This window comes from Melanotaenia boesemani, chromosome 18, assembly GCF_017639745.1.
Source record: "Melanotaenia boesemani isolate fMelBoe1 chromosome 18, fMelBoe1.pri, whole genome shotgun sequence".
Lineage (NCBI taxonomy): Eukaryota > Metazoa > Chordata > Actinopteri > Atheriniformes > Melanotaeniidae > Melanotaenia > Melanotaenia boesemani.
In genome coordinates, this window is record NC_055699.1 from 15,889,512 (window position 1) to 15,904,394 (window position 14,883).

At 38.2% G+C, this 14,883-nt stretch overlaps 1 protein-coding gene across 3 annotated transcripts in view; it reads right to left on the reverse strand.

Annotated features, from left to right (window-relative positions):
• Window positions 1–1,770: 1,770 nt before the first annotated feature.
• The window catches only part of pip4k2aa (phosphatidylinositol-5-phosphate 4-kinase, type II, alpha a), a 31,095-nt gene continuing 17,982 nt past the window's right edge, over window positions 1,771–14,883 (reverse strand). The window contains exons 2-11 of one of the 3 annotated variants that reach the window (XM_041969049.1): window positions 14,758–14,855; window positions 14,542–14,638; window positions 13,146–13,298; window positions 12,600–12,746; window positions 12,337–12,375; window positions 8,692–8,799; window positions 5,564–5,677; window positions 5,117–5,357; window positions 4,794–4,897; window positions 1,771–4,312 (exon numbers count right to left, since the gene is read on the reverse strand). In XM_041969049.1, the coding sequence (XP_041824983.1) occupies window positions 4,232–4,312; window positions 4,794–4,897; window positions 5,117–5,357; window positions 5,564–5,677; window positions 8,692–8,799; window positions 12,337–12,375; window positions 12,600–12,746; window positions 13,146–13,298; window positions 14,542–14,638; window positions 14,758–14,855 (1,182 nt within the window). In that variant the 3' untranslated portion in view covers window positions 1,771–4,231. Of the gene's footprint in view, window positions 4,313–4,793; window positions 4,898–5,116; window positions 5,358–5,563; window positions 5,678–8,682; window positions 8,800–12,336; window positions 12,376–12,599; window positions 12,747–13,145; window positions 13,299–14,541; window positions 14,639–14,757; window positions 14,856–14,883 lie in introns of all 3 variants that reach the window. The other 2 variants (XM_041969048.1, XM_041969050.1) reach the window with 2 other exon arrangements.

The window sequence follows — 14,883 nt, forward strand, 5'->3', positions numbered from 1 at the left end:
CTAAATATATATAGCCTATATATATATATATATATAGACTGCATTTTAAAGTCAGAGCGAAAAAACCTACTTTGGTTATTTAACTGCTGGTGGCAGAAGTGCTCAATCACAGGACGGATCTGCAAATCAAACTTCTTTGAAGAAAAAAAAATCCACAAAAAGACTGAGCTGCTTTATTTATTCCATCTTATTTTGCAGACTATCGCGCTGCTCCTCATGCCTTTTACTGTGTGCGTTTTTTGTGTATATATTTATTATTTATTTTTAATGTATAAAAGAGCGCTGTTGACATATATGACAGTGTGGACAACAAAAAACCCATTCTAGGTAGTTAAGCAGAACAAGTGCTTTAATTGGTTTGAGTGAACGCTCGTGGAATGGAGTGAATTATTATTATTGTCATTAAATGTGAAGAACATTAAAACACATAATATTTTGGCCTCTCTTGCGACAGAGGGAAAACACTCATCAAATGTTGTCAGACAGCAATACACAAACATGCACTCACACCCACACTCTCACACAGTTATGCTTTAAACATTACTCAAGTGTTTTAGTGGGAGTCTTAGAAGCATTAGAGGCTGTGTGAAACCAAAGAAAACTGCAGGTGTGGGGCAGTGCCTCATGTCAATTCAGTGGATTCAGGTTTTTTATTTTTAGTACCACTGAAAGAATGTTTGTCCATAAAGTTTGTGGCTTTTCATCTTTAAAGCCAGAGAAATCTGCCCCACATCAGCAGATGACACCTTGTCTTCAGTCGTTTGCATTTGTAATCTCATTTCACCTTGAGCTTGAAAACCATATCAACACAGGGCTGTTTCCCATAACTTTGGACACGTTCAAGCACTGCACACCTCATTCTGTCTACTACAGAAAAAATAAAACAGAAAAAAAAAAAAGACAAAAAACACATTTAGTTAAAAAGAAATATTAGACATTATACATGTTCTTCAAGCTCATGTGGGGTAGTTCCAACTGTTGAGAAATGCTTTTGGCAAGCTGATGGTGGCAGCAGGTTGACTAGTGAAGCTCTTGATGACAGAAGTCACACAAGCAAGGACTCATTCATTTCAGGTACAGCAGCAGGGTGTGTGTTGTCACCTGTTACAGAGCCTGACTTGACCGTCTTCACAGTTGATATACAAGGACCAGAATGAAAAGCTCACCCAACCGTTTGCACAAAAATGTCTTTGGGGCAAAAAAAAAAAAAAAACAGCAAGGCAGATGAGACGATGATTTGGTTCCCTCATTTCCCTTGTTTTTTTCTTCCTTCTTTATGACACAATGTACAAAGTACATTTGGAGCTACTGCATGTGGAAACAAACAAAAACAGCCCATTTACAGAGAAAAGACACAGATATCCACTAACCACTATCATGGGACAAGAAGATGATCATAGACAAAAGATGGAAAGAAATAAAATCTCATTTGACTGCATATGTGGTTGGTAATGGTGATGACATGCTGTCAGACCCCTGAGCTGGTAGAAGTCATCCATTATAGAGATGAGCACAAAACACAACCACGGTGTACACACCCCACAAAGCACTTTCACATACACTCACATTTTGTAATAAAAGCAGGATCAGCATCAACCAACAGAGGGTGAAGGAGAGCAGACAAGTCTCCAGCCTGAGCGGAAAGGAAAAGGGGATGTCTGCGTACTCTAAATAACAATTACGGATTTACATTTACACAACCCAAACAAACCAAACGTCTTCATATTATTCACTTTATGACAATCATTGGAATGATTTTATTCAACTGACTGCATGACAAGAAAAAAATCCAAACACAGAGGGGATGAGGTGGGGGAGGACTGAGTAGGGTTGGGTGAGCAAAAAATGTGGAAAATACAATGAAGTAAATACCCTATTATTAAAATAACCTTTTACATTTGTTTAAAAAAAATTACAAAATATAAAATTAAATAATTTGGAGTATAAAGGCACACATTTTGCACAGTGTATACAATGAAAAACAATTACTTAAAGCATGGTAGGGACTATTTCAATGTGGTCAAAGTGGAGGAGAACATGGAGAACACAGATTAAAGGAGGGTAAAGGAGACTTTGTCCTGTGACATGCAATTTTTTTTAAAATAGTTTTAATGGACACCTATAAATTGTAAAAATCCAAACACCATTAATCTTCAATACAACAGCACCATCACTCATTCCAAAGGGTGCCTCCTTGTTTTTTTTTTTCTATTTTCTGTTTTTAAATACGACTATATTTCAAGATTACAATCCAATGTAAAAAATATAAATGTGAATATAATCTATGACATCCAAACAAACATACTGTGATGGAAGCTTTTTGCATGGATTAGAGGAGTCAAGACGAAGGACTTTGCTTGTTTTAGTTGGTTATCCGGAGGCGAAACACAATGTCACACGCAAAAAAAAACAACAACCCCAAAACAACTTTTCTCACATACACACAAGTATATTGCATTTCCCTTGTCAAAACTGTATCGACTAAGTGGGGTCATATTCGTAACATTTGGTTCCTTTCCTCTTGTGCAAAATATACAAAACAAAACAAAAAAAAAATTCATAAAAACCAAATTAATACACAGAGAATCCACATTAAAAAAGTCAACAATAAAACACAAATAATGAGTAACAGACTCGTAATGAGGTTAAAGAATGATGCTGTTTGTGTTAATGACTTAACGCATATCTGCTGCTACTCTTGTCTACCTCCCTCTTCCTCATTTTTCCTGCCCCTTTACAACTTTTGAACACTGCCACACACACCTTTCACCATCACTGGGTGTGTGCTGGTACGATGTTGGAGGTAAACTGCCTTCTGTAAGCCCTGAACGCACAAGCACAGTCATATTATTGCCTGCTCACCCAAAACCCGCCGCCACGACGCTGCAGAGCGCTTCTCAAAGGATTTGGAAAGGATGGAAAGTTTATTGCAGTAAATTCTTCCCAACCAATCCCAATAAAACAACAACAACAACAACAACAAAAACAATAAGATGAAATGGGTGGGGAATTGTGGGGAAGACAGAATATGAGATCAGGCTTCTACAATTCAATTCTAAAGAGTCAAGCTTCGCTTCTTCTTTGTTGCTGCAAATGTAACACAATAGCTCTTAAGAACAAATGAAAGTGCAACAGTTTAGATTTTCTCATAAGGTGCTCTTGGCAACAGAAACTTAAGGGCTGTTGATGTTTCACTTTGACAAAACCGTGTGAAGATATCACAGTAAGGAGTCAAACATGACTTCTGGGCCATTCTCTGCAGGAACCAAAACCCAACAACATTTTCAGAGTGAACAACAGGAAAGACGTTGTGCACCCAAATCCCTCTTATCATCTTAAAGAGACGCATCCCTCCCTTTATCATTCCAAATCACTGTGCATCACAAAGACAAAACACTGAGACACGGAGGTGTAAACAAGCATAACTTAGCCAATAAGGTGTGTCATGGAAGGAGAATAACCCAGAAGCTCTGAACAGGCGTACGCAGATGGGAAAGGGAAACGTGTGGAAGGTGTAAGATAGAAGAAGAACCCAAAATGGGAAGATTGGTTTGGCTGAATACTTGTATAATATTTGGAAGACTGCTTCCTACTTCCTGAAATGAAGCAATTGCATTAGGCAAGGCTCAACACAAACTTCCTCTTCGTTTCTTTCTCAAGCATTGTCGTTGCAAGAAGGACCTTTGTGATGTAATCCGACCTCTTCGTTTGGCTTGTCCTCGCTCTAAATACACTTCACAACCTTCTCTAATCTCCCAAAATACATCATGAGTAAAATGAGAAATAAAAACATATAATGGAAAAAAAACAAAACAATGCAGGGGCTGAATGTTGGAATGGGGTTAATGAAAAACTAAAAAAACAAACACACACACAAATAACCCCAAAACCAATTCCCACATTAATACCGATTAACAAAAATCTGTATGAAAAAAAAATGTAATGACTTGGACATTTGCTTTGAAAAACCTTAAAGTAACATGAACAGAACTCAAGAGAGAAGTTAAATGTAAACGAACAATGTTTTGTTTAGCTGCAGAGTGTGGCACCCCACTGAAAGAGAGAGGAGATGACCAGGATGGATGAGGGAGAGCGACACAAAGCCACCACAGCACCTTATTAATTCAACCTCTCCGTTGTTTTCCTCTCCATCACTTCTCTTCTCCACCCTACTCTCCACTTGCCCTCCCTTTCCCATGTGCCTCTGTGCCCCCCACGTTGCTCCTGGAGGCTATGACAGGATGGTGGTGATGAAATCATAAAACCTCTTGGAATACTGCTCTGGGTTCACCGTGGAAATCTCTGCTCCGGCCTGCATATATAAAACCCCAAAAAAGCAAAAAGGTGACATTGACATCAGACTGTTGGCATTTAGCACAACATGATGTAACATTTTTTTATGCAGAGGAAAAAGAGACAATAATTTTCACAGGATATAAACAATGATGGAAAAACATTGGGCAGTTCCTTTGAATAATCTACATCCAGCTTTTCATCATATAAGCTTTTTGCAACACATTTATCTTCCAGAGTAGAGTTTGTGATGGAGAATAAGGATAATTGCTTTCGTTTTTGACATTTTAGATTATAGCATGTTAAGTTAAATACCAAAAGAGACCCAATAATTTGCTTGTGTTCATGCATGCATTAATGTTGGTAAGTTAAGTAGGGAATATGGCAAGCTTAATTTTGTACTAGTGCTACTTAGACGTTAGTTATTTTAAACACTTCACATTAAGATGCCAGAACTTTTTAAACTACATATTAAATAGGTCTTGTATGAACCTACATACCCCATGCTTGACGGTTTTGGCAGCGTGGGCAGCTTTCTTCTTGGCATCATAATGCTGCAGGATGTCTATGACAGCCATGAAATATACTTCCTTCCGTGGAGCACCTGTTATTTGAAGAGAAATCCATCTAAGTTAGGCTGTATGCCTCTGCATGGCAGCATCAGAAAAAAGGAGAAACTGATTACAGCACATTTGTAATCTCACTGAAATGTTTAAATAGCATCCAGTAGGGGGAGATGTCAGTACTATTTTTTTTTTATGCAACCCACACAGTCCAAGATTTGTACCAGAAACCAGAAAGCCCCCTGCAGAGGGTCACTCACTATCGTTGCTTTTGATGGCATAGACATCGATAGTGGGATCAAACTCTCCAGGTGACAGAGGCTTGGTGCTGTCGAGGGTGTTGCTGGGACTGTCGGGGGGTGTCCCAATACCCCCTCCGTCGCTCTCACCCTCCTCTTCTGCTTCGTTGTCTTCGCTCTCTACCTCCTCTTGCTCAGCCCGCTCAACATCATGGATCCCCACCAGCAGGCTGTAGTCCATGAGCTTCAGCTGGGCCAGGAACTGAAGACGATGGAAGAGAGTAAGTAGACAAAGAACATGAATGTATAGATGAGACAGAGTAGAGATAAGGAAGAGGCTCAGTGGAAAGTTTAGTGGCAAATATTCGGTATTAGTAAAGAGTGAACAAGTCCAGCTGAAAGAGGAGATAACCCAAAAGTCATGTAACATTGAGAGAGCAGGTCTATATCTTTATGTTCATCACATACCTCCACATCTTTCCTAAGCTTCTCCAGGAACATTTTCTTGTTCTCCTCATTGATGTAGATCTTCTGCCCATCATTAATGAAGTCATTGTCCTTGTAGGTGGGCAGCTCCTTGGCCTGACCATTAGCATTAGAGATTAGTAGCCAGATAAAGACAGTAAAACTCTGAAAGGTATGGTACTGTGCATGGTAGAGCTGGGCAAAATATGACCAAATTCTGCTGTTCAAATCAAACATCAAATGTCTTTTTAAAGCTAGAACAAATCAATATCAGTTCATACTTCAATACTCGTGTTATTTCAATCCTTAAAATCATCAGAATATTACTCATTTTTTTGACCCTCCAAAAGCGTAATGGAAACAACACTAGCATCCATGTTCTTTGATGATTTCTTTTTACAAGAACCCTAACAATAAAATACACTGTGCATGTCTTTACCCAAGACAACAGCGTATTCCTGTCTTGTACAACTTAAATAGTTCAGGGGTATTTCAAAAGGCACGACAACACTGATTAACATTAATCTCAGAAATGAGTCAATAATGTGTGAAGAAATCCTACTGTCTGACAACCCTGCATGTTGAAATACCCTGTCCCACACACACAAGGCTTTGTGCCTGTGGTTTGCTAGATAAGCCAGGCTGATTCAGTCTGAGTTGGTACAAGCAGTCAGTCCAAACCAAGGCTTACCTCTTCTCAAGCTGAAAAGATTTAATTGTGTAATAGTGTGCATGCAGCATGCTCACAGAAGAGTATAGATCCATCTGATGCAAAAATTTGCATATTTTACTGTTCATTGATTGATTTAGTTAAAGTATTTACTCTGAAAAATTTACACGACTTTGTGCTGCAAATGCATCTTGTAGATCCATACACTTTGTATTATTTGAAAAAAGAAAAAAGGTTTGTCCTGCTCAAAGCCAAAAAAAAAAAGACCTCAAAAAGCATCCGTCCTCTGCATTTTTCATATTTCACTATATACCATAGTTTTTTGAATGTGGTGCACAATAATTTAAATTAGTTTCATGTTGTAAATCTATGAAGCAATCATAATTTTAAAGGGAATTCCCACTACTCAGCTTACAAGCAGAACAAATAAGTTTCCTACTTAAATGCCCAATTTACTGAGATTTATGCTGCTTAAGTGCCGGCAGCCTGTAGGGGGAAGCAGTGTTATGTGGGGAGGGGCGGGGGCCTACTTCTGAGTCACTGAGGAAAAATAGAGCAGGAAATGAGGTAGCAGGGTAACAGCGACAGTTTAGCTACTGTAATGTTTCTGGCAGCAGGAGAAGAGCGGCAACACATAAAAGCACTCTACTGCGCTGGAAGAAGCTCAGACAGGACACACTAACACACATACAGAAGACGTAGTTACACAAAGAAACCCATCACCCAAAAATAGGACATTTGAGCACATATATTCATACAGACATAGACCTCCAACTTGCGAGATGTGCAATATGGATGTGCAATTTGTTTAACTTATTACAATGTCACATAAAATGTGAAATGATAAAGCAACATGAGGTTGATCATAAAGAGTAAATATAACCTAAAAAAAATGAAAGAACAGCTTCATTACCTTTAGAGACGTCTCCAACCTAACACTCATTCGTCTTTCTGTGCATACACTTCAAAGCCAAACTCACTTAACTAGCTTAATATTTATTTAACTCCGCAAAGTTGTGTATATGGACTTCATAAACTGGACCACCACTTAGTGCTGCTTTTACACTGATGACGTATCTGACTTTTGAATAATGCACTCCACCAAAAGGGCAAACAAAAAAACAGAAGTATATATATGAGAGGCTAAAAGAAAGGGTGACCTGCTGATACGTTTCACCAAGCAATGTGACAGGTGAATTCCTTCATGACCTTAAAAAAAAAAAGAAAAAATGAATCATGTGTCTTTTCTTTCTCCTGACAGCTGGCTAGTAAATGAATGTTGATGTCTTGCTGACAAAGCTGTACTCCTGTAGGATCTATGGTATGATGACACCGGGATATTACTCAACCTTTACTGCACGTCATGAAGCCAATGAGGATAACAAACAGTGACCTACTCTAACGAGTGACAGCACTGGTAGTTGTGGTGATTAAAACAGTCTCAGGCAGATCTTATGTGGAACTCTGATTCATTTCTTTGGATTAAGGTAATTGTAAACCAGCAGAGTGGCACAGCCAGACAGACATACAAGACTAAATATGTCCATTTAGCACCGCAACATTAGATATCACTGTGTAAAGCTTTGTGCATAATTCTGTATTATTAACAGTGAGTGTGTATTAAAACCTGCTACAAAGAGCAAAACATTTGGGAATTTAAAACTCATTAAATGATTTTTTTTTTTTAACAGTTCCTTATAGTTATCAAACCGCCTTTAAACTGAAAGCAGTATTTCTAAAGCGATTATGGCCATCATAATAGCTGATTACTTCTGGGGAGAGAAAAAAAAAGCCCGCAAACTTAAAAAAAAACACACACACATACACACAGATTTCTTATCTCCTGAACTCAGCCCTTCCACCAGATCACTTACAGTAAAAATTAACCAACTTGGCTCATCTCTTAAACTACAATTTTAGTCCATTTTTGATCTGTTGCATTCAAGGGCCAAGTACTGTACCATCTTTTCTTCAGTAGCTGCTCTTCACTGGATGAGAAACTATCAAATCATGTACATGTGTTTTTCATGGTTCACTCACACAGGTAATTTACGGTTTGTCTAATTATCTCAAAGTAACACGTTAGATTCACTCCTAAACATAGCAGTAGCAGTGGGGATGTTCTCCTGAAAAACATCACCCTACTCTACCATTTCTTGCTCTCCAGTGTTTCAGATACATGTAGTGAATGGTCGCAACAAAAATGAGGTGTCTGGCAAAACTAAAACTGAACATACTGACAAGCCAAGTGAAAGATGACTGTAAATGGATGAAATGTGGCCTTTAAATAACAGCTTATTAGCCTGGAGAATACGAGGAAACGAAAGTTTCAGCCGAACGAAAAAAACAAAAGAAAAAAACAAACAAACCCAAAGAACAAAATATTTATATTACAATAAAATAAGATTGGTTGAATAGATCATGCCTGATATATGAGCCCTGGTTCTCTTACATCTCTTACGTGTTTCATGGCGCAGTAAAAGCGCGTGGCAATCCGCAGTGTTTGCAGCCTTTGCTGAACGTTACCAGATTTGGGCCGCGGGGGCACATCCTCTGGTTGGGGTGGCTGCTAGAGAAGGAGGAGTGAGGGAGGGACGGTGGGGGTGGAGGAGAGGAGAGAAGAAAGGAGAGAGGAAGGAAGTTGGAAGTAAAGGCAAAGTGTTTAAAATGTAACAGAGCACACTTGTGTTCTTATCTCTTTTTTTTTTTTTTTTTTGGTTGAGGGTTGGAAAGGGCATCACGGGCAAGATTTGCATGACCAATCCAGATTTCTATAGTTTGTACATGTCACCAATGTGTCCGGGTCAAGAAAGTGTATGTCAATGTCCAACAGTCACATCTAATGTAAAGAACGATTTTTTGTTGTTAGTTTCACACCTCGGTGTCATTCGTGTAAGTTATTCTTAATAAAAATGACTCAAATCCGTCTAGATTGGTGTCATGAGCAGAAAGGAAGCAACCTGGTAGTGCAAGGAGAGAAGGAAACTACTACTCTAGTTTATATCATATCAGCTAGTATGGTGCCAAACACCTGATTAGGTGTGGAGTGTATTTATAGCTCTGCAAATTCTATAAAGGAGAGAAATTATCTAGGCTGCTAGCACTCATTCATATTGCCACATTAAAGCCATGTACCTTCAACATAGTCACCAGTTGATGCTGCATTAAGGAAACGGCATAAAAAAAAAAAACTACTGTTGCCAAAGCTCTCTGGCACGAGACTTGAAGACGTTCTCTTTCCCAATCAAACACTGGCAGCCATTCAGTGACATACAACACAACCTTTCCATTTTCTAGGTCACAAAACAAATACTGTGACCGAATGAAAATATAAAGCAACAAACCCATCAAAAAACTAGTAGGACCTAGTTTGTGCTCTAGATAAAATTAACTTGGAGCAAAAAGTTGTCAAACCACTGACTGTTTACTTGGTAAAAAGCTATACATGACACGTGTCAGGAAAGCCAGCTGCTGTTTGACAACCAAAACCCATGACAGCAGCTACAAGGACCACATAATTTATTTTCTGAAAGGAAAAATACATGTCACATACTGTAAGTGGGTGGAACAGATCGTATTGACAATGAGCAAAAGAATGACGCTGGTGTTCATACACATCGGAATGTGTTACAAATAATGTCACTTCATAAAGAATGCAGAGAAACATTGTACACCATGCAGATGCATGCATGAAGGGGAGAGGGCCATGCAGTCAGGAGCGTACTCCGCCATGCTTGTTGTTTGTGTGTATGTACCTTTTTAGATTTGTCTTTAAACAAACACACATTGCACCATCTGAAAAAAACACATCCTCTATCAAATTGCACAATGCACTTCATCTTACTCCCCACCTGCTGTGAGTGTCAGCTTTAAGGCTATAGAAAACTGATGCTACTAATGGGACTTGAATCAAGGAAAATGATTTGAAGGAAACATGTTTATTCATTAAACACTTGTACAATATAACTAAGTAGCCTTCAACATGTCCTTAATGTATGTGCAGAAGCCTGCATTTCACTGTCAGATCTTTTTTTTTTTTTTTTTTTTTTACAATTTTTAAGAATAATGGTTTGAGATATGTTAAAGATGTCAATGTGCGTGATCACATGCTGTACTGTGCATTCAGTGTGTGAGTATATCAATAGTGTGAGCAGCTTCATCTTCAGTTACTATGTATTCCTTATTAGCTACATTTCACTAAAGGTGTATCAGCCAAACAACACGCACCAGTGTGAGGTCACAGATGTGGTAGTTGGTGTTAGAGAATAAAATTTCCATTCAGATTGTGAAGCAAAAATGGATCCACGTTTTACTTTAAGTAATCTTCCTTTCAAGAAGTAAATAGTGTTTCACAGGCAGCTGTGTTGTAGAAAGAAAGAGGTCACATACTGGGCTCACATGTGGTAAATCCTCAGCTGCTTTGTTTTTCCAAACAACTGTCTTAACCCCAATAATGCTTGGTTTCTTCCACCATCTGCAGAGAGCTAAATTTAGTTCAGGGATTCCCCTTAGTGTGCTGTGCTTCACTGCCCAGTGCCCCACAATTTAGCCCTGGTAAAACATGATGTTCATAAAACTAAGGGCAAGCTAATTGTGGTCAGAATATCTGCAGAGCTAAGTTTGTACACATACGATGAAGGTGGAAAAAAAATGCATTATGGATAATCATTCCTTCTCTAACTGTTAAGTTGACAAACACTCTGCACTCTAAAGTTACAGAGTTCAGGTACAATGTCAACAGAATTCCTCATTCATGGTCAAAGCCCTGTAAAAAAACAAACAAAACAAAAAAAACAACAACAAATTGTCTAGTGAACCACCAATTAGGATGTTATTGATTTATAAGGAAGCTTAATGAACTGTGAGGTCCTTACAATTTTTGTAAAACAATTGATTTTGGCAGGAGACTGTTTACCATCAGTCAAAAACTACAAACAGGCAGTGTCTCACATCAAACGGCAACTTTTCCATCACTATCAATCACACCAAGCCTCTTACTCGTATGCACTCGTACATTTATACACACTGCCCAGTCAGACACATAAACATATAACGTAATCATACACAAAAACAAAGCAAAACCCAATATCTTACTGAAGAAAAAAATCTCAAAGGACATGTCCCCAAACACACACTTATAACACAATTCATCAATCTTTCACACACAGACAGCAAGCAGGGAAGCTAGGGGAACTGCAGAAGCAAGGTTAGAGAGGATGAAGCAAATTAAAGAGACACAAATAACAAATAGCGTGCAGTGGCTCAAAAGGGGATGGGGGGGCGGGTATGAGGTGGGTGCTAACTGAAGGAGATGGATATTTGCTACTGTCATTTCCACCCAAACAGAAACAAAAGCAAACACCAAAGTTGTGTTGGTCCATTTGGGTGATGACAGTGAGCTTAGTATTGTTTGAAGCTGTGCCGGATTTTCAAAACACTGGAAACAGGTTGTTTTCTCTCTCATCGTCTAATCATCCACATGGCTTTTCACTGACATGTAGTTCAATCAGAGTATCTGAGCCATTATATGTTTTTGCTTAATTTATTTAAAAGACAGATACTTTTCATGTTGAGAGTATCTGTTAAATGGTACTGAGAATTTGAGCATGTAAGTTTTGTTTCCCACGCCAAACCAAACTGAAACAAGAATTTAGACATTAGTGGTGCGCAGCCTTGAGTCTCTGCTCCATTAAGAACAAGTCTCCTGATATTCCATAAAAAACAAAAACAAACAACAAAAAAAACTTCCTATTTAATCGTTCAGGCTATGAATGGCAATACAGACAAGAGAAAATTAAATTTGTTTAATTTTTGTTAATTTTATATTTTCTAAAATACAAGAAAGTTATAGAAAACAGTTATGAACTATTAAAATATTAAAGAGGCACTTGAACGAGACACTTAAATCAGGAGGAATTGGGTGGGTGTGGACTGGATTCTGTTGATTCTTTCTTTAAAAAATTACATACAAGTCTGATGCATTTCCTTTACTGAAAAGCATTTTTTAAAACTATTATTATTGTTCTTTTCAGAGTAAATAGTAATGGATGGTCCAGTGATAAAGCTTAAATGTGTGTGGGTCTAGGCTCATGACACTTGACTGTACCTTCTCCTTGTCGCTGGCCTCTCTTGCCACAGTGGACCCCTAAAAAATATAATCTCAATTATTCAAGAAATTAAATAAAACATATGAATGAAATACTGATCTGTGTTTGAGAGGGAGAGTGAAGGAAAAACAAATCAAACAAAACACCATATTGTCAAAGTATCAATTTTTAACTTTTGTATGATAAATTAAAATATGATAAAAGTACTGTACAGATAAGATATATTTTTTTTTAATCCATTCCCTTTTTCTTCTCCCCCTACCTTGAGATCATACTTTTTGTAGACAGAAAGGCGGTGAGAGAAGACATTGCGTGTAACAATCATGTAGGTCTCATCTCCATCCACCGTGAGCCGGTACATCCCCAGAAACTGAGGCAGCAGTGTGTTGCCATGGCACTCCACAATGAACTACCAAAAGAGAGCGAGGAATACAAATTTATGGACCCTGCAAAAGTGAGTAAGAAATAGAGGAAACACAGCAAGACTCCTGTAGGAGTTTTCTTTAGTGATTAACTGTGAGGTGATCAATGGATAAGAAAGCATGATGGATTTTTCCCTCAGCAGCTATATATTAATCAGCATAGCCAAAATAAATAACTTTAGTTTTTATTAAATTAAATTTAATATCAAGACTACACCATGGGGCACAAAGCTCTGAAAAATAGTCCACCTGTGTAAATAGCTGCAGTTTTCTATACGTTTTTACCGTAATTTATATATTCAGAAGATGAGAAGTAAAACTTCAAAAACCCTACAAAGGAATCAAAGTTCTCATTCACATTTTTATTTTTAGATATCAGTTTGTACCTGATGGTATTTCTTCAAGATGTTATGCATCTCGGCCACATCCTCACTGCTGATGGTCTTGATGACATAGCGCTTGTCGTAAGAGGTATGAAAGCGGGCGCCACTGCGTCCCTGGGCTTCACTGTTCAATGGAGCACTGCGTGTCAGAGAGTTCTGAAAACAAAATGAAGACAAAAGTAAAAAAAAAAAAACCAAAAAAAACGTTTTGCTATTGTTTCCACATACGTTTTATATTATATTGCACATTTTAAAAAGCGTCACAACCAATATTGGCCCCTGATGACTAAACAGGTGATGTGAGATAACATTCTCATGTACTGAAGGTTCAATCAGCTGCTCCTCCAGCTTATTTGGGTAAAGTTTACAGTATGGCATGTCCTTGATCTACCTTCTTTATGTCTGACCACCTCCCACACTGCAGTCTAAACATATGATGTTCTGACCCTTGCGCTTGCTGCCTGCCCAAAGCTGCACACAAACAGCTGCTGCCCAGACTCTGGAGCTCAACAGTAACCTGACCCAGCATCCCCTGGCTCAATGCCTCATTCTCTAAGAATTCAGTTCCAGCACCTCTCTTAAAGCCCTTCACATCTATTGCTTGTATTGCAAAATGACAAGGGACATATAAAATGACTGTTTAACTTTCTTGTAATGTTAAAAAGGCCTTTTCCTGAGACTAGCATAGTTGCACAGCTATAAAAGTTAAGGATTCACATAATGTGGAGTGGTTATTATATTTGTACTTTACTCTCCTACAGATGAATTCAGTAGTGTTACCATTAACAATCAGACTAATGGCTACTTCAGCATGTCATTAATAACAGAATATTAAGAATTAAGTTAGTTGGTTTAGGCACAAAACAACTTTTACAACTATGTGACAAGTACCTTGCTCAGAAAAGTATTTTAAGGTAGCAAATTTTACATTCTCTTGGATGACTCAATTTCTTAACATCCCCAACTACCCAGTCTCTGCAGCCAACTTAACCCCAATGTAAACATGTAAGAAGAACAGCTGCACTGCACTGGGACGCAATGACCTCCAAATACTGCCAACTCACTGACTGCACTGGGAAATGGGGGATTTACAAGGAGAGAGTGGAAAAAAAGGAAGAAAAGGACTGGACTCAAACAACAACAGGAAAAAGCACAGCAAGTTTTCATGTCATAACTGATCCCATTTGTTTTGTGTTTAATTTTCAGTGCTTAGCACAGCACATGGTTAAAGATGTAAGAAATAAGATTCAGATACATTATGAATTGACTGGAAAACCACATGTACAGTAACATGCACTTTCATGTGCCAATTCACACTCATTTAGAGATAAAAAAACATTGGATACAGATGTGGTAATGAAGCAAGGACTGACAAATATTTGCAGAGTATCTCAATTACCGAGAAATCCTGATCGTCAATTCCGAACCTCTCCCTAAGGTTTCGGAAAACCAGAGGGCAGTACTCCTTGAACTTGAAATGGCTGGGCATGTTCTCCCTATGTTCATACAAATATTAGGAAAACAAAATTGTGTTATGAGATGGTGTAGATTCAGCATTTAAAGAGATGGTCTGCATTTTTCACAAAGCCATTTGTGTGACAAAAGAAAACCTTACTTGTTAAAGAGATGGTTGTCCACTTTAATCTTTGAATAGGCCTTGAAGTCATCTGGCATAAGCATGATGGGAATCTGAACATGGCTTAACTCATTTATCTGTTCCAAGAAAAGAACAAAAAAACAC